A 16,895-nucleotide genomic window follows, 5' to 3' on the forward strand; every position below is an offset into this window, starting at 1 on the left:
AAATCTCTCCGTCCCACACCGTGGGTGCCGCAGTCTCCCACTGAAGGAGCTGCTCAGTGCTGTCACAGTCTCATGCATGGGGTGGGAGATGTTGTCCTGCAGGGATGACAGCTTAGCCACCATTCTCCTGTCACTCACCACCTCCACTGGGTCCAGAGGGCATCCTAGAACAGAGCTGGCCCTTCGGATCAGCCTGTTCAGTCTCTTCCTGTCCCCAGCAGAGATGCTGCCGCCCCAGCAGACCACACCATAAAAGATGGCTGAGGCCACCACAGAGTCATAGAAGGTCTTCAGGAGTGGGCCCTCCACTCCAAACGACCTGAGTCTCCGCAGCAGGTACAGCCTGCTCTGCCCTTTCCTGTAGAGGGCGTCTGAGTTATGAGTCCAGTCCAGTTTGTTGTTCAGATGAACACCAAGGTACCTGTAGCTGTCCACAGCCTCAATGTCCATACCTTGGATGTTCAGTGGTTGCAGTGGAGGATGTTTGTGCCTGCGGAAGTCTACCACCAGCTCCTTTGTTTTACTGGCATTGATCTGGAGGTAGTTCAGCTGGCACCAGTCCACAAAGTCCTGAGTAAGTCCTCTGTACTCCTTGTCGTCCCCATCAGTGATGAGGCCGACTATAGCAGAGTCATCAGAGAACTTCTGCAGGAAGCACTGGGTGGAGTTGTGGGAGAAGTCTGCAGTGTAGATGGTGAAGAGGAACGGAGCCAGAACCGTTCCCTGTGGGGCCCCCGTACTGCAGACGACCCTGTCCGACACACAGCCCTGAGTCCTCACATACTGTGGTCGGTCGGTGAGGTAGTCCAAAATCCAGGTAGTGAGGTGATGGTCCACTCCTGAGTTCTCCAGCTTGTCCTTCAGAACCGAGGGAAGAATAGTGTTGAAGGCACTGGAGAAATCAAAGAACATGATTCTCACAGTGCTCCCAGCGGTCTCCAGGTGAGCGAGGGAGCGATGTAGGAGGTGAATGACGGCATCATCCGCTCCAATGCCAGGCTGGTAGGCAAACTGAAGTGGATCCAGTGATGAGCTCACAAGGCGCCGAAGCTGAGCCAGGACCAGCCGCTCCAGGGTCTTCATCAGGTGGGATGTCAGAGCCACCGGCCTGTAGCTGTTGAGGTCCTTGGGGCGTGAAGTCTTTGGCACTGGTACAACACAGGAGGTTTTCCAGAGCTGTGGGACTCTTCCCAGCCTCAGGCTCAGGTTGAAGAGGTGCTCCATCACACCACACAGTTGGTCCGCGCAGGACCTGACGACCCTCGAGCTGATGCCATCTGGACCCGCTGCCTTCTTGCCATTAATCCTCCTCAGTTAGTGTGTAGTGTAGTCAATAGTTTTGCTGTGTGTGTCAGAACAATGAGGTGACTGCTGAATGTTACAGGTGTTACAGGAGTGATACATCTCCTGTTGTCAGGCCTGCAGGTGATCTTCTCCTTTATCTCATAGTGGACAGAAATTATATTTTGGAGTGGGACAAATAATTTGTGTGGCATCAAATTTGATGCAGAACAGCTGATTGTTCTGTAAATAGTTTGAAATGTTTATTTAAAAATGCATTGGCTGCATTTAAAAAAATAGCTGCAAAAAACTTTGTTGTTTGCCAAACTGAGTTACTTTTTTGAGGAGTAACTATATAATTAATTGCCCAGCATTGGTCATTATAAACTATATTTTGCAGACAGACAGTTACAGACTCTCTCCCAGACCACAGACTCATAATACAAGTCAGAGCTTTATAAAAAGAAAAAAGAAAAAAAAAGAAAAAAGAAAGTTGTGTTTTCGAAATTGGAGTTCAAGTTATTTTTACTTCCAATAGTGTTAACATACTACACAGGCCAATGGCTAGATTTTTTTTTTACATTTTCATTGTAAATGGGCTAAAGCAGTTTAAAAGTAGTCTAACATAAATGTAAATGCTGTAATTTGATTACTTTAATAAACCATGTAACTTGGATGGATTGGATGCTGGCGTGACCACAGTGCACACGTCTGATGTCGCTCACAGGGGTCCAAGGGACCACTCAGGGAGTTTGTGTGTTCGCTCAGACACATGAAAAATTAGAGGGAACATTGTCTGCAACCAAACACAGCAACATCTGCAACCAAACACAACATCTGCAACCAAACACAATATCTGCAACCAAACACAGCAACATCTGCAACCAAACATGACATATGCAACTAAACACAACTTCTAAAATCAAACACAACATCTGCAACTAAACATGACATCTGCAACCAAACACAGCAACATCTGCAACCAAACACAATATCTGCAACCAAACACAGCAACATCTGCAATTAAACAAAACATCTGCAATTAAACAAAACATCTGCAACTAAACACAACATATGCAACTAAACACAACATCTGCAACCAAACACGACATCTGCAACTAAACACAACATCTGCATCCAAACACGACATCTGCAACCAAACACAGCAACATGTGCAACTAAACACAATATCTGCAACCACACACAGCAACATCTGCAACCAAACACAGCAACATCTGCAACCAAACACAACATCTGCAACCAAACACGATATCTGCAACCAAACACAGCAACATCTGCAACCAAACACAACATCTGCAACCAAACACAGCAACATCTGCAACATAACACAATATCTGCAACCAAACACGACATCTGCAACCAAACACGATATCTGCAACCAAACACGACATCTGCAACCAAACACAGCAACATCTGCAATTAAACAAAACATCTGCAACCAAACACAGCAACATCTGCAACCAAACACAACATCTGCAACCAAACACAATATCTCCAACCAAACACGACATCTGCAACCAAACACGACATCTGCAACCAAACACAGCAACATCTGCAATTAAACAAAACATCTGCAACCAAACAACATCTGCAACCAAACACAGCAACATCTGCAACCAAACACAACATCTGCAACCAAACACAGCAACATCTGCAACCAAACACAACATCTGCAACCAAACACAATATCTGCAACCAAACACAGCAACATCTGCAACCAAACATGACATCTGCAACTAAACACAACTTCTAAAATCAAACACAACATCTGCAACCAAACACAGCAACATCTGCAACCAAACACAGCGACATCTGCAACCAAACACAATATCTGCAACCAAACACAGCAACATCTGCAACCAAACATGACAAACATTTGGTTGCAGATGTCGTGTTTGGTTGCAGATATTGTCATGTTTGGTTGCAGATATTGTGTTTGGTTGCAGATGTCGCTGTGTTTGGTTGCAGATGTTGCTGTGTAGTTGCAGATGTCGTGTTTAGTTGCACATGTCGTGTTTGGTTGCAGATGTTGTGTTTGGTTGCAGATGTTGCTGTGTAGTTGCAGATGTCGTGTTTAGTTGCACATGTCGTGTTTGGTTGCAGATGTTGTGTTTGGTTGCAGATGTTGTGTTTAGTTGCAGATGTCATGTTTGGTTGCAGATGTTGCTGTGTTTGGTTGCAGATATCGTGTTTGGTTGCAGATGTCGTGTTTGGTTGCAGATGTTGCTGTGTTTGGTTGCAGATGTCGTGTTTGGTTGCAGATGTCGTGTTTGTTTGCAGATGTTGTGTTTGGTTGCAGATATCGTGTTTGGTTGCAGATGTCGTGTTTGGTTGCAGATGTCGTGTTTGGTTGCAGATGTTGCTGTGTTTGGTTGCAGATATCGTGTTTGGTTGCAGATGTCGTGTTTGGTTGCAGATGTTGCTGTGTTTGGTTGCAGATGTTGCTGTGTAGTTGCAGATGTCGTGTTTAGTTGCACATGTCGTGTTTGGTTGCAGATGTTGTGTTTGGTTGCAGATGTTGTGTTTAGTTGCAGATGTCATGTTTGGTTGCAGATGTTGCTGTGTTTGGTTGCAGATATCGTGTTTGGTTGCAGATGTCGTGTTTGGTTGCAGATGTTGCTGTGTTTGGTTGCAGATGTCGTGTTTGGTTGCAGATGTCGTGTTTGTTTGCAGATGTTGTGTTTGGTTGCAGATATCGTGTTTGGTTGCAGATGTCGTGTTTGGTTGCAGATGTCGTGTTTGGTTGCAGATGTCGTGTTTGGTTGCAGATGTTGTGTTTAATTGCAGATGTTGTGTTTGGTTGCAAATGTTGACGTGTTTCTTCCTTGCATGAGGACTTTTGTTTCAGTCAATAATTGTCATCAGATCGTCACATTTCTGATTTCCTCATCTCAGTTGCACAACGATCTGTTGCCTTCATGTTAGTTGATAGTATCATATTTCCCTTAAATCGGTCGTTCGGTGTCTGTACATGCGATGTGGCGCCTGCAGCGAGCGTGAACCAGCTGCTGCAGCTGCTGTTTGTTCTGGTCATTAATCAGCAGTGCTGAGAGGAAACAAACCACACTTCCTGTTCTACTTCCTGTTGATCAAACTCAGTTTCAACCGCGGTGCCAAGAAAAGAAAACAGTGCATGAGGTCTGACACAGGCGACCTGAGAAAAACCACATTCCAGAAAATGAGCTCAGGTTTTAATTTTAAACCAATGAGTGATCGGTTAATAAATAATAATCAGTAATGAGGCCACGATCAGTCGGAGCGAGTGATGAAAACAAAAAAGGAAAATGTACCAAAGGTATGTGGACACGTAGTTAGCATCTTTAGCCGCTGTCTGAACCACATACTGTATGCAAGAGGTGGACATGGCCACCATGAGGTCACCTGAGTCCATGCGGCCGACTCACAGTGGAGCCTCTCTTTCTCTGCCCAATGCGTGGATCCTTCAGTCCCACTAACTTAACCTTTGACCTCATGGCTGTTTGACAGGAGACGTGGCTGAGCTGTTTCAGTTTACACTGAGGGCCGGTATTCCGTGTGATCAGCGGCCTCGGCGTTCCTGTTTTGATGGCGCTGCAGAAATGTTTCAGCGCTCTCGCTGACTCATTCTCTAATTTGATGACGTGGAAGCAAAAATGTACGTTTCTGCTGCGACTTCTCGATCCGAGCTGCTGACACGGGCCTCAGCGCGGAGCTGAAGGCTTCCTCAGTAACCTGAAGTCGTCTCCGTGGGTCACCTGACCTCACACTCACTCTGCTGCAGACTCAGGTGAGAGAGGCAGACGTACGAGGGAATCTGGAATCTGTTTGTTTTGTGGATTCATGTCAGAAACACGAGTCAAATAAAAGCTGCTCAGGTTGGTGGGAATAGAGAGGGTCGCTCAGGTGTCGCTGCGTCGGACCGCAGCAGGCGATGTTTGGTAAACGCACCACTGCTTCTAACATTCACACTCCGATGGAGGCATCAGAGAGGAAGGATGCATGCGGGCGGAGCAGATGGGGATCAGACCACCAGCCCTCTGATTAGTAGGTGACCTGCTCCACCTACAGCCACCCTGGTCACTCTCTCTTTATGATGAAGTGAGAAACTCACTTCCTGCTGCATCTTCTTCACACACTTCCACAAACATCATAGAGGAGCTCGAATCTGCAGGAGGCTGACGGACCCACAGCTCTGCGTGGCGCCCTCTAGTGTGTCGGCCCTGTAACTGCACCTGTTGGGTCAGAGTGACCCGACCCCACAGGTGTGAAAAATGTTTGCACACCTGAGAGAGCAGCAGGGATGCAGCTGGTTTTCTCAAATGTTTCACCTTCATTTCAGCTCTGAATGATCTTCATGTCTGCTGAATCTGATCGTGGTCGACTGTTTTAAACAAGTGATTTTTGCTGACACAAACACACACACACACAGAGGTGAAAGGTTAATCTCTGTCCTGTGATTGGATGTTGGGATGGTTGCAGCACTTCCTGTACGATGAGGAGTCGTTGCTGATGAAGGCGAGGTGCGCTCAGCTCACCGAGTTTAACCTGCACGTTCACATGAAAGGGGCGGAGCCAACAGCATTAGACCAATCACACTAAGCGACAGCAGAAAGACCGATGTCTCAGAGGAGGAGAAACACCGGGAGCCTGTTTGTGGTTGGCTGCTGCTGTCAGCTCCGCCCCCTTTCACGTGAACACAGTAAACTGATGACCAGCTTCAGGTGACCTCTGACCTTGAACGAGTGTCACTCTTGAAAGGCAAACGTCACACTGATGTCTGGAACAAACAGCCTGGGTTCTGTGGTGCGTTCACTGACACAAACAACAATCAGAAATTTAAAAAAAACAAAACTGTTTATTACAATTTGAATTTCCCAGCATGCCTAGGGGCTGATACAGACGGGGATCAAACTGTCTGAGCTGTGCTTTAAATAAAGTTTTAAGTTTTGTGTGTTTGAATCAAAACTTTATGTGAAGAAGCTCAAACACAAACCCGAGGAAATCAAAAGTTAAAATTTCAGATTTTTTCTGTGCAGCCTTGAACGCCTTCTCACTGCTGACAGCTACTTCCTGTCTGACCTCTGACCTGTTGTGTTTACTGCCTGCAGGATTTAAGAAACACTTAATCAGCATCCAGTGAGCAACAGGAAGCAGCTGATTACATTTGAATGGACTAACAAAATAAGAGTCTGGCTGTGAATAACAAAATAAGAGTCCAAGACGAGCGCCAATGCCGCTCCGCCTAAGTCCGAACCTCCGCCTGATGTAGAGAGGGCGGGGCAGAAAGCTGCTTCCTGCCTCCAAGAGGCGGAGCTTCAGTGGCTCTTCTTGGACGAGCCGAAGCCGGAGAAGCCCATCACTGCCGCCATCTCTTCGTCCTCCTCGAAGTCCACGTCCTCCTCCGCCCGTCGCTTCCTCTCCTTCTGCTTCTCCTTCTTGTACGCCTTCGCCTTCTCCTCCTAAAGAGACGCAGCACAGACACCCGTGAGGAACGCGCTCGTCCCGAAAACCTCACAAGATCCATAAAACTCCTCCTCACCTCCTCCCGCAGCTCCTTCATGCGCTCCTCGAAGTCGTACTCCTTCTGCTTCTCCTCCAACTTCTTCTTGTTCACCTCGAATCTCTTCTTCACCTGATCCAGAGACGAGCGCTCCACCCGCATCGACATGCCCAGGTTCCTCTGATCTGCTCACACACACACACACACACACACACACACAGTAATAAACCCTCTGATGGCGAGCTCTGTGTGTGTTTCAGCAAAGATGAAGGAAACAGCACCACCTGCTGTTCACACTGAAGAACATCAGCCATGATGTGATCTGACATGATTTTCAAAATAAAAGCCTCCTCTCTGATCAGGTGTTTTTGGCTGTGAACTCACGTTTTTTGCCGTTGATGTGATCTAGGAAGTTGATGGAGTCTTTGACCACACAGTCGCACACGTTACAGTAATACCTGAAACCCCAAAGGAAGAAAAAAGGTTACCTGTATGTCCTTGCTCCGCCTATATAAGGAGGACGGCGGCAGCAGCTGAGCAGCCCAAACTTTGAGCGAGGTCATCAGATACGTTTGTGTGACAGAACAGAGCTATACTGATTTCAGCTGACAGTGTGGGCGGAGCTCGTCCTGACACTGACCTCCACTTGTCAGTGAGTGAGCCTTCATCACGCCATATTTTCACCTGTAAAGCAGCTGCAGCTGACTTGTGACATCACATGTCACGTCAGCGGTTGCTTTCGTTCAGCTTTTGTTTTGTTCTCAGCCTGCACGACAACTTGAAGAGACGATGGCGTGTGAATCTGGTCTTACCCGCCCATCTCGGCCTGCGGCGTGGTCTTGGTGATGACGATGGTCTTCCCCAGCTTGGACTCCAGGTCCACCTTGTAGTCCCGGTGACGCAGGAGGTCCCGCTTGACCGGCGGCGCCGCTTTTCCTGAAGGTGCCAACATGTGACAGGTTAATACAGAAAGTGAAAGCTTAAGCTCCTCCCTCTGAGTGGCTGATGTTCTTACCATCTCGCCGCTCGCGCTCCCTCTCCTCCACCAGACGTTTCTGGGCGAGGTTCTCGTACTCGTCTTTGTCCCATTTCCGCCGGAAGTCGTTTTTACTCGACTGGAAGAGAAAAGAGAGACGCTGCCGTTACCGCATGCACTTCCTGTCAGAGCTGATCACAGAGTGTAAATCACAATCCACAGAAACATTGATTCAGTGACATGAAATCATTAATCATTGCTGGGATTATTGATTAGTCCCCATTCAGAGGATAAAACACAGCTTTTATTTTTAACTGCTAAACTTCTGTCATCCTGTATTTTATGTATAGAAGATTTAGATTGGTTATTTACCGATGTGTGTACATATATATGTATATGTACACACATACATACATACATACATAGATAGATAGATAAAGATAGATATATACACGTGTGTGTGCGTATTGGGTCGTTTACATATTGTTGTGATTTACATTGCTGTGCTTGAGGGTCACGATCAACCGGAACCAAACTCCTCAAATGTGTTTGCGCATATACATGGCCAATAAACGTGATTCTGATTCTGAAAATAAAGACGTCTAACTTTCACCTCCACCTGCTGCCTCCTCTGTCTACAAATCAAACAATGGCTTGTCACTAAAATACAGGTCATCTTAAAGTCAGAAAAGCAGCAAGTCTTTATATCTGAAATAAAAACATTTTAATACAAGCCTGAGCTGAGTTCCTTGTTTTGAGGTGAAGCTTTTATTTTGACAGGCCGGAAGTCACACAGCTTGCGCTAACAGGCTAACACTGATCAGCTGATCTGTTTCAGAGCTGCAGGAGGGACAAGAACAAACACGAAGTGCCCAGCAGCAGAGAGTGGGTTAACGAGCACTGAAATAACGTTTAGAAAACGTCTGAAATGAAACCGGAAACGCTGAACATGGTCACGGTTAGCATGCTAATTGCTGCTAGCTAAGCGCGCTGCAAACAGCTGTCTAAAGACGGAGAACCGACTTGAACCTGACCCGGTAACAACCCCGACTACCACACGCCCCGAGAGTGAAACACGCCCTGCTCACACCGCTGAGCTTTCATGTTTTTACTCTAAAGAAGAAACGCTCAGAAACTCACCCCGCTGCCTGACGCCATCTTGTTTACTTTGTGACCGGAAATGACGGCAGCCGCTGTAGCGTCACGTTTTCAACAGAGATAGAAAGAGCGCCACCTGCAGGAGGTGAGGATATGAGGCCCCGGCGCGGACAGGAAACAGATTTGATCGTTCCCAAACTCTCAGTGACATCAATCAGTCCCATCAACACCCGCGAGGACAGACCACACTCTATCAAACCCAATCACTGCTTCAGTCTCAGCAGGTTTACCAACCTTCACATCTGCACGACGACTGAAACCTGCAGCACTGACGGCAGCGAGCTCTGAGCTCAGCTTCAGGATCTTTAACACGCGAACTGTCAGGGCCGCTGGGTGGGAAGTTTCCCTGTCAGGACTCTTGCTGCAGCATTTTGGATTAACTGAAGGCTTTTCAGCGAGTTTTTAGGACTTCCTGATAATAATGAATTACAGTAGTCCAGCCTGGAAGTAATAAATGCATGAACTAGTTTTTCAGCGTCACTCTGAGACAGGATATTTCTAACTTTAGAGATGTTGCACAAATGGAAGAAAGCAGTCTTACATATTTGTTTAATATGTGCGTTGAAGGACATGTCCTGGTCAAAAATGACTCCAAGGTTCCTCACAGTGTTACTGGAGGCCAAGGTAATGCCATCCAGAGTAAGAATCTGGTTAGATACCATATTTCTAAGATTTTCAGGGCCGAGTACAATAACCTCAGTTTGACCTGAATTAAGAAGCAGAAAGTTAGAACATAAGAAGATCCTTTATGAGCGTCACTAAAGCTGCTTCTGTACTGCGATGAGCTCTGAAGCCTGAATCGTCAAATACACCGTTCCTCTGCAGATCACCAGTGAGCTCTTTCAAGAGATTTTGATGGGTTGGAGTAAGTATTAAAGTCAGATTGAGACAAAAGCCCACAGAGCCCTCGTTACCCACCGCAGCAGCACCGATGTTAGCGGCTTGTGTCAGATTAGCGTTAGCACAGATTTGGTGACTGATTAAACCTGTTGTGATATCAGAGTGATGACAGATTTATCATATCTCACTGTCCACACACACACAACAAATATCCATTTATCAGCCTGTCTGTGGCACTCAGCTGCTCCTGGGGGGCCCCTGCTGGTGTGGGGGACCTGAGCAGCTCTTCTGTCTGTGCGGTGCTGAAGACACAAATGTCTAATGTGATAAATATGGATGATTAAATACTGTTTGACTGTATCAGTGATAGGATGAGGAAACTGGCTCGCTATGATATTCTGAATAAAATGAAACAGGAGAAACAGGCCTGACTGCAGCACTGATCTTTGAAACAGCCATAAATATGTTTCTGACTTTATTTACTTTATTTATTGTTTAGAGCAATACATTTAATGTAATTCCTGAAATAAAAAACTGTTTATCAACAGAATTTCAAAATAAAACAAATCAGGGACCAGCTGTAGCGTAACCAGGTTCGTTTTAAAGCGCTAAGGTGAGGCCCCGCCCTCCTCGCGCCCCCGCCCCCTCCGCTCCAGGTGCCGCTCATTAAAGGCTGTGAGAGCGGACCGACGTGTTCTGTGAGTCCGAAGATGTCCGCGAGCAGAGTGGAACCGGCAGAGCAGAGCCCGCCGCTGTCCTCCAGGTACGAGTCTGTCCTCACCTGCAGCTGAGCTCAGCCAATCACAGCTGGGATTCTTAGCTCAGGCTGCACCTTTAATCATGTTCCGTTTGTTTGGCGTCTTTGTAAAGTTGAAGGCCGAAGCAGCTGATGTCTGTGAGACGGAACAAACCCGAACCGCGGGTTCGTTTCGTGTGGTTTCGTCTCGTGTGGTTTCCGGATGTTTGTTCTGTTTAAACACGCGCTGGGTCTGCGCTTCATGACGTCAGCTCTCGGTATGAGTTTGCGGACTCACCTGTGTTCTCTGTACCTGCAGCGGGTAACCGAGGCTTCCTCTGCCCCGGGTTTTGCTGCCAGGCTCCCGGTGTTGTGCCAAAAACTGGTTTCCACTGTTTCCGTCTGGTTGTTATGTGTAATATCTTTACGTGTGTCGGTGAACACGGTCCTGGCGGCCAGGTTACTCTTTAAAGAGATTGTAATTTTTTTTTTTTAACTGGACAGATAAAGGATGAACACAAGTCGCTGCCAACACTGATTGGTGCTTCCACCTTGTTACAGGAATGCTGTTTGTGGCTCAACATAACTGGATTCATTCATGAGGAAACGTGACATCTGTCTCACATATTATAGACCAACAACTTATTTATGTCAGTTTAAATACGAGCAGTGAGTGTTTGGCACACACAGCCTCACACACTGTGGACCTCTGCACTGACTTTAAACACACACTTATCTTTAACACTTAAACTCTGAAACAGCAGCTCGAACCTGTGAGTCAGTGAAGGACCTGAGCTGTGACCTCATGATGTCCAGAAATAAGTGAGACTCATGACGAGACTGTGCTTACAAGTGAGCAGGGACACACTCGGGCCCCCAGACCGTGTGCGTGTGTGTGTGTGCGTGCGTGTGCGTGCGTGTGCGGTCGAGCTTTGTATAGTTTCTTGATATGAGCTGTTCCATCAGTCGACTGAAAACATCTGTAACATCTGCGTGCTGAGGCTGGGGTGCTGACGTCTCTCAGGATGAGACTGAGAGACGTGTGACCGCTCGCGTAGCGACAGAAACAGGAAATGATGTAGAGTTTCTACATGGCGCTCGTCCACAAACAGAAACCTGGGCTGAAAGCGGTGAGGAGGGGGGGTGGGGGGAGGGGGTCTCCTGAGAATCGTTGTCCTGGATGAGTCCAGGTGTGAATCCGGAGTGCTTAACCCCTCCCCCATCGTCAGAGTCGTTGTGTTACACAATGATTTGGGGGAGGGTCAACGACCCTTTGAGGGCTCTGGAACCGCTCAGTGACCTCAGGTGAGCCCGTCAGTCTCACTTGAACTCTCTAAACTGGGTGTGTGTCTGCTTGCAGCTTCCTCTTCAGCCCGTGGTCGTGTGTCTGCGCGAAGGGCTGGTCGGCGGCCATGTGGAACAGCCTTTCTGACCCGGTGCTGACCACCACTGCCTCCGGATGCTCCGCCCCCGAGCCGTGGCTGCTCCCCGGCTGCAGCTCCGTGTACGACAGCCTGGTCAGGTAAGAAACTCTCCTGCTGAGAGGCGGGGTCAGTGTAGCGCGGCAGAGACGGCACCCTCTGCAGGCTGTGGTTTCTCCTGACGCCTTTCTCTTCTTTGCAGTAACGTCTCTCCGATCCCGTCTCCTCGTGGCGGCGGCGGCCTGCGAGGACAAGAGCGAGTCATCAGCGGCAAACCACGCAGGTATTTGGCTTCTTTAATCCAGACTAACGAGCCATTATCAGGATCAAAGTTCCTGTGCGGACCAGTAAACGTGGACTGAGACCTGAAGGTCACCACAGCAGGTGTTCATGCAGGTGTTCTTCCTCAGGTCCTCCATCCTGGAGCGCTGCATCCTCAAAGTGTCCACGAGCAGCGTGGCTGTGGGGACGGACGACGTGGACAGCAGGAGGTGAGTGCGAGGGACGTTCAGAGGTTCTGGCCTGCTCTGTGCATTACCTGCATCAGGTGGCAGTAGGCCACGCCCCTGAGCTGTGTTGGCCTGTGGCGTTGCCTGCAGCACTGCAATCTGCTGGAGTCTCTTCGGTCTTCACTGGGTTTCTGTGTCTGTGTTCGGTTTTTAATTTGTGGCTCTGTGAAGGCCCCACATCAGCCGCTGTTACCCCCGCCTGCCGGACCCGACCAACACGGAGACCAACGCCGCAGTTCTGAAACGGCGGCAGAAACAGATCCAGTACGGCAAGAACACCAGCGGATACCAGAACTACATCCAGCAAGTCCCCAAGTAAGAACCTGGAGCATGACGCCGAGAATCGGACGGCGATTCCTCAAACGTCAACGCTGACCCGCCTCTCTGGTTTCTCTCCTCCTCCTCAGACATCTGAGGGATCCTAAGCTCCACCCCTCCACTCCCAACAAGTACAGGAAGTACAGCCGGCGCTCCTGGGACATGCAGGTGCGTCTGTGGAGGCGAGCGCTGCACCTGTGGGACCCTCCGACCGGCGCCCAGCCGGACGCCGCCGACACGCCGGACCCCGTGGAGCAGCTGTAGGTGGAACCCAGCGCCAGTTGAGATTTATCCAGAAAATGATCCTCGTCAGCTGAGGCCTTTCTGTGACATCATCAGTGTTTTCTCTCTTTAGGCAGAGTCAGCTGGAGAAGATGACCTCTGACCTCTTTGAGAATGTTGGAGACGAGCAGAGAGAGAAGGAGACTCCAGCATCCTCTAAAGTCTCCTCTGTGTCTCCCCTGCTGGCCGCCACGCCCTCAGCGCTGCCTGGAGCCTGGACCGTCCCCGTGTCGCCGGTAATCAGTCACCAATCAAATTCATCGGCTCATTAAAGATGCGTTAACTTTATTTAACGTCCTCATAAGCAGCTGTCTGCTCTGTAAAACACAACATCAGCTGATCGGTGACTTTATTTATTCCCGTGTTTGTTTCTCTGCAGCCGGAGGCGAGCCGCCGGGCGCTTCGCTCTCCTCCAGGCCTGACCTACTCACTCAGCAGTCAGCTGACCACCGATGACAACATGACCGACTGGCTCCGCCTCCTGATGGAAACGGACCACGGCCAAGGTGAGGTAACTCTGCCAGCAGGGGGCGACTCCTGAGGGCGAGCCTGCTGGCTGGTTTGGGGCGGGGCTTGGTCAGATCCAGAGGTGGGAAGTAACTAAGTATTTGTACTGAAGTAGAATTTGCAGGTGTGTGTTTACTTGCACGGTTCAGTTAGCTTTGCACACGAGTAGGAGCGGCTTTTACTTTGAGTACTTTTTACTTGAATAAAAAAGTTGAGGCAGTCCTTTGTGACACTAGTATCTGTGCTGAAGTACAGACTGTGGGCTTTGGCCACCTCTGGTCAGGTGTGGGGACATGAGGTCACATGAGGACGGACGCTGTGGTTACATCAAACGTGCTGAGACGGCAGGCGATCGGGGTCTTGTTCTGTGACATGTGCTCTATTCCTGTTTATCGGCTCACCGCCACCTTGTTTCTCCGTGCAGACTCTGGCTCCGATGACCAGCAGGTCCCCGTGTTCTCCGACCAGCTCCTGTGGAACCCGTACTGACCACCCGACGCAGTCCTCGCCATTGTTTCCTCATCGTGTGTCTTTTTAAATGTGTCTGAAGATTAACTGAACGACAGCAGGGATCCGATTGGCCGCCACCCCGCCCTCCCAGGTGCTGAGGTTTCCCGGCTGCTCGTGAACGCGTCGTCGGGGCGGACAGCTGAACACTCTGATGCACCTGAACGTTTGACCTCATGAAGCACTCCTCACCTGTTCTGCACTCGTTTCTGTACCGACTCACTTTGGTGTCACTTTATTGTCGTTGCTCCACCTTCACCTTCGTGCTGTGCTGTCTGGCTCAGGCTCCTCCCCCCTGCACCGCCATGTTTTTTCTCAAAAACGACCCCCTGCTGAGTGGAGGGGAGCGGCCATCTTTGTGTTTGAGTTTTCTTTTTACTCTTCCTACTTTTTTGCTGCTTGACTGTCGAGAGCAAAGCTGAACCATGTGATTAATAAAGGCGTAAATAAAGTGTTACCGACCCACAGGCTGACTGGTTCTTCTTCTACTCTCCATAAAAGTGTTCTACGTGCAGAGGTGTTCACTGAGGGTGTGCAGCTGTAAGAGCCTGGACTCCAAACACGAGTTTGTCTTCTGTCTGCTCAGGATATCTGTTTGGTTTTTTTTTTTTTTTGTTTTTTTCCCAAAGAAAAATCCTTAAATGTGCAGAATAAGATGAAGAAACGGCTCGTTTAAATCTAGTTCTTGCTTCTAAAATGCAGCTTTGAGTAATATTAAATTTCTTGTTATCTGTAAATGGTTTTTACTCAGTCTGACTTTCCGTGTGTGTGTGTGTGTGTGTGTGTGTGTGTGTGTGTGTATATTTTAATACAAAAATAAAAAATACAACCTGAAGATCAACTCCTTATTTCTAAACTACATTTTAACACCAACAGTTCTATTTTAGTTTGTCAAATTTATTTTCACTGTACAGTTTATTTAAGTCTTTTTTTTTCTTTTTTTCTTTTTTTTACCTCCTTTGCATATTTTTTTGTTTATAAAATAAAATATTCAGATGTTAAAATGTAATAGTAATAAATGGAATGTTTTCACAATTTTTACTTATTACTTATTTACTTATTTTTAATGTCCCGGTGTCTGCCCGGTTCTCCGGGGTTCCTCCGGTCTGGCCCGGTCCGCGCTCCGTTTTTGCGGGTCTGCCCTTTAACGCGAGCTGCGGCGGTAAACAAGCCTCCGCGGACTCCAGCTCCCGTCATGCCCCGCGCGGCAGCGTTTACGGAGATTCGCCCCGGGTTCGTGCGGCAGGTTCGGCTGTGCTGAGCGGCGGCACTGCGGACCGGATCAAAGGATCAGACGTAAATAAACGGCAGGTGCCGGTGATGCGCTGAAGCCCCGCCCCTCCTCCGCTGGCACCGTAGTTGTTATTTATGAATGCCCGCCGCTCACGGGCGTGTGCGCGCGCAGTCCTCGTTATTATTATGTTTTAATAACGGAGACCGGACACCGATCCAGGCCGATGTGCGGCTCAGTCCCGGAGCCTGCGATACCCGCTCCGCGCGGTTAGATTCCCGCTTCGGTCCGCTGTGGTCGACGATAATACTGGGTCGATACACCGAGTACAGAGCCGTCCGCCGGCCCGCTGCAGCCACCGGAGCCGCCTCACCCCGTCAACCGACAAGGTAAGCACTCCGCCGGGCCGGAGGGAGCGGGACGTGTGTCCGGCTCCGTCCCGCAGCATCCCGCCGTGTGCCTCCCCCCTCTCGCCGCTCCGGGAGCTCTCAGGCCGGCCACACACCGTCAGCACCGCTGTTCCGATCGCTGTTGACGGCCTGCGGTGGTTCTGCTGAGAATGGGCCTGTGAGGGGTCCGGTGTGTGCGGACGGCCCTGGCCTGGGTGATGGCCGGAGGCGGGACAGACACCGGGAGCATCAGTGATGTTCGTGGGTTGTTTGTGACACCGTTAACGGCGGCTAACGGGTCAGCTAGCAGCTAACCCGTTAGCCGCCGTTAGCTATTACCTGCCGCCCTGTTCGCTGCTAGCAGCCCGGCACGGGCCCCCGGAGCCCGGGACGCAGCGGCGGAGGCAGAGCCGTCACTCAGCGGCTCCCATCCTCCGAGCAAGATGGCTGAGTTTATTGTGCCGACCTTGAGCGGAATAACGGGATGACTTGTTATTTATAGCAGCGAGCTAACGGCTCAGGTGAACTGCTGGTGATGTAACGGGCTGCCGTCATAACACAAACCGGGGTTTGTGGGGGGTTTTCATGGAGTAACCCTTCGCAAACACACCGCCCACCGGGCCGACAGGTACACGGGCGGACAGCATCCCTCATTAAAAACAATGGTATACTTAGCCACAAGCTAACAAGCTGTCGGAGGTGCCCGCCGGCCTCGGTCAGCCCGGCTCGGCTCGGCTCACGGTCATCGGCATGTACCCGGAGCCGATATCCCCCCAGCAGAGCCGGGCTAACCAGACCCCGGGGTTCCGCCCCGATGACGGGGTGATGGTCCCCTGTTTGTGGCCCCTGAACTGGTTTACAGGAGCCGGGAGTAAAGGAGTAACGGGACTCAGTTACAGCACTGATGCAAGGCTACAGCTGGAGAGTAACGACATGAAGGAGTGAAACTGTTATTGTTATCATTATGAGTGTTAACTGTGTGACATAATAATTAAAGTCTAATTTCATGTGATGAGCGGCCCAGACTAATCTCTGGGACCTTGTATTCCTTTTGAGGTTATTTTTGTGTATTTCTGTTGTCACGTTTTTGTTGTCACTCTTTTTGACATTTCTTTTCTGATTGAATCTCCAGTCCTGGCTCTTGCTGGTTGTTATGTGGTTATGCCTCGTGTGTTTGTTCTGCAGTTTTCCTGCTTCGCTTTGGGGGTCTGGGTGGTTTTATGTCGCCTCGACGGCTGTG

General features: G+C 49.3%; 2 protein-coding genes across 2 annotated transcripts; one reads left to right on the forward strand and one right to left on the reverse strand.

Moving 5' to 3' along the window:
* Positions 1 to 6,116: 6,116 nt before the first annotated feature.
* Positions 6,117 to 8,953, reverse strand: zmat2 (zinc finger, matrin-type 2). Its single transcript, XM_063485404.1, has 6 exons — positions 8,898 to 8,953; positions 7,797 to 7,896; positions 7,594 to 7,717; positions 7,166 to 7,239; positions 6,821 to 6,966; positions 6,117 to 6,740 (listed from the first exon to the last, which is right to left on the reverse strand). The coding sequence occupies exons 1-6, from the start codon at positions 8,913 to 8,915 to the stop codon at positions 6,597 to 6,599; spliced, it is 606 nt and encodes a 201-aa protein (XP_063341474.1). The 5' UTR covers positions 8,916 to 8,953; the 3' UTR covers positions 6,117 to 6,596.
* Positions 8,954 to 10,441: 1,488 nt separating this feature from the next.
* Positions 10,442 to 14,614, forward strand: slbp2 (stem-loop binding protein 2). Its single transcript, XM_063485388.1, has 9 exons — positions 10,442 to 10,518; positions 11,852 to 12,013; positions 12,115 to 12,195; positions 12,323 to 12,403; positions 12,593 to 12,736; positions 12,829 to 12,999; positions 13,095 to 13,257; positions 13,401 to 13,527; positions 13,953 to 14,614. The coding sequence occupies exons 1-9, from the start codon at positions 10,466 to 10,468 to the stop codon at positions 14,015 to 14,017; spliced, it is 1,047 nt and encodes a 348-aa protein (XP_063341458.1). The 5' UTR covers positions 10,442 to 10,465; the 3' UTR covers positions 14,018 to 14,614.
* The last annotated feature ends 2,281 nt before the right edge of the window (positions 14,615 to 16,895 follow it).

Source organism: Pelmatolapia mariae, linkage group LG10_11, assembly GCF_036321145.2.
Source record: "Pelmatolapia mariae isolate MD_Pm_ZW linkage group LG10_11, Pm_UMD_F_2, whole genome shotgun sequence".
Taxonomy (NCBI): domain Eukaryota; kingdom Metazoa; phylum Chordata; class Actinopteri; order Cichliformes; family Cichlidae; genus Pelmatolapia; species Pelmatolapia mariae.

Coding starts and splice junctions, on each gene's coding strand:
- zmat2 (XM_063485404.1), bottom strand. Junction 6,967..7,165: donor TCACATCAACGGCAAAAAAC/GTGAGTTCACAG, acceptor GTGTGTGAGCAG/ATCAGAGGAACCTGGGCATG. Junction 6,741..6,820: donor TGAAGGAGCTGCGGGAGGAG/GTGAGGAGGAGT, acceptor GCGTCTCTTTAG/GAGGAGAAGGCGAAGGCGTA.
- slbp2 (XM_063485388.1), top strand. CDS start 10,466: ATGTCCGCGAGCAGAGTGGAACCGGCAGAGCAGAGCCCGCCGCTGTCC. Junction 13,000..13,094: donor CCGGACCCCGTGGAGCAGCT/GTAGGTGGAACC, acceptor TTCTCTCTTTAG/GCAGAGTCAGCTGGAGAAGA. Junction 13,528..13,952: donor GGAAACGGACCACGGCCAAG/GTGAGGTAACTC, acceptor TTCTCCGTGCAG/ACTCTGGCTCCGATGACCAG.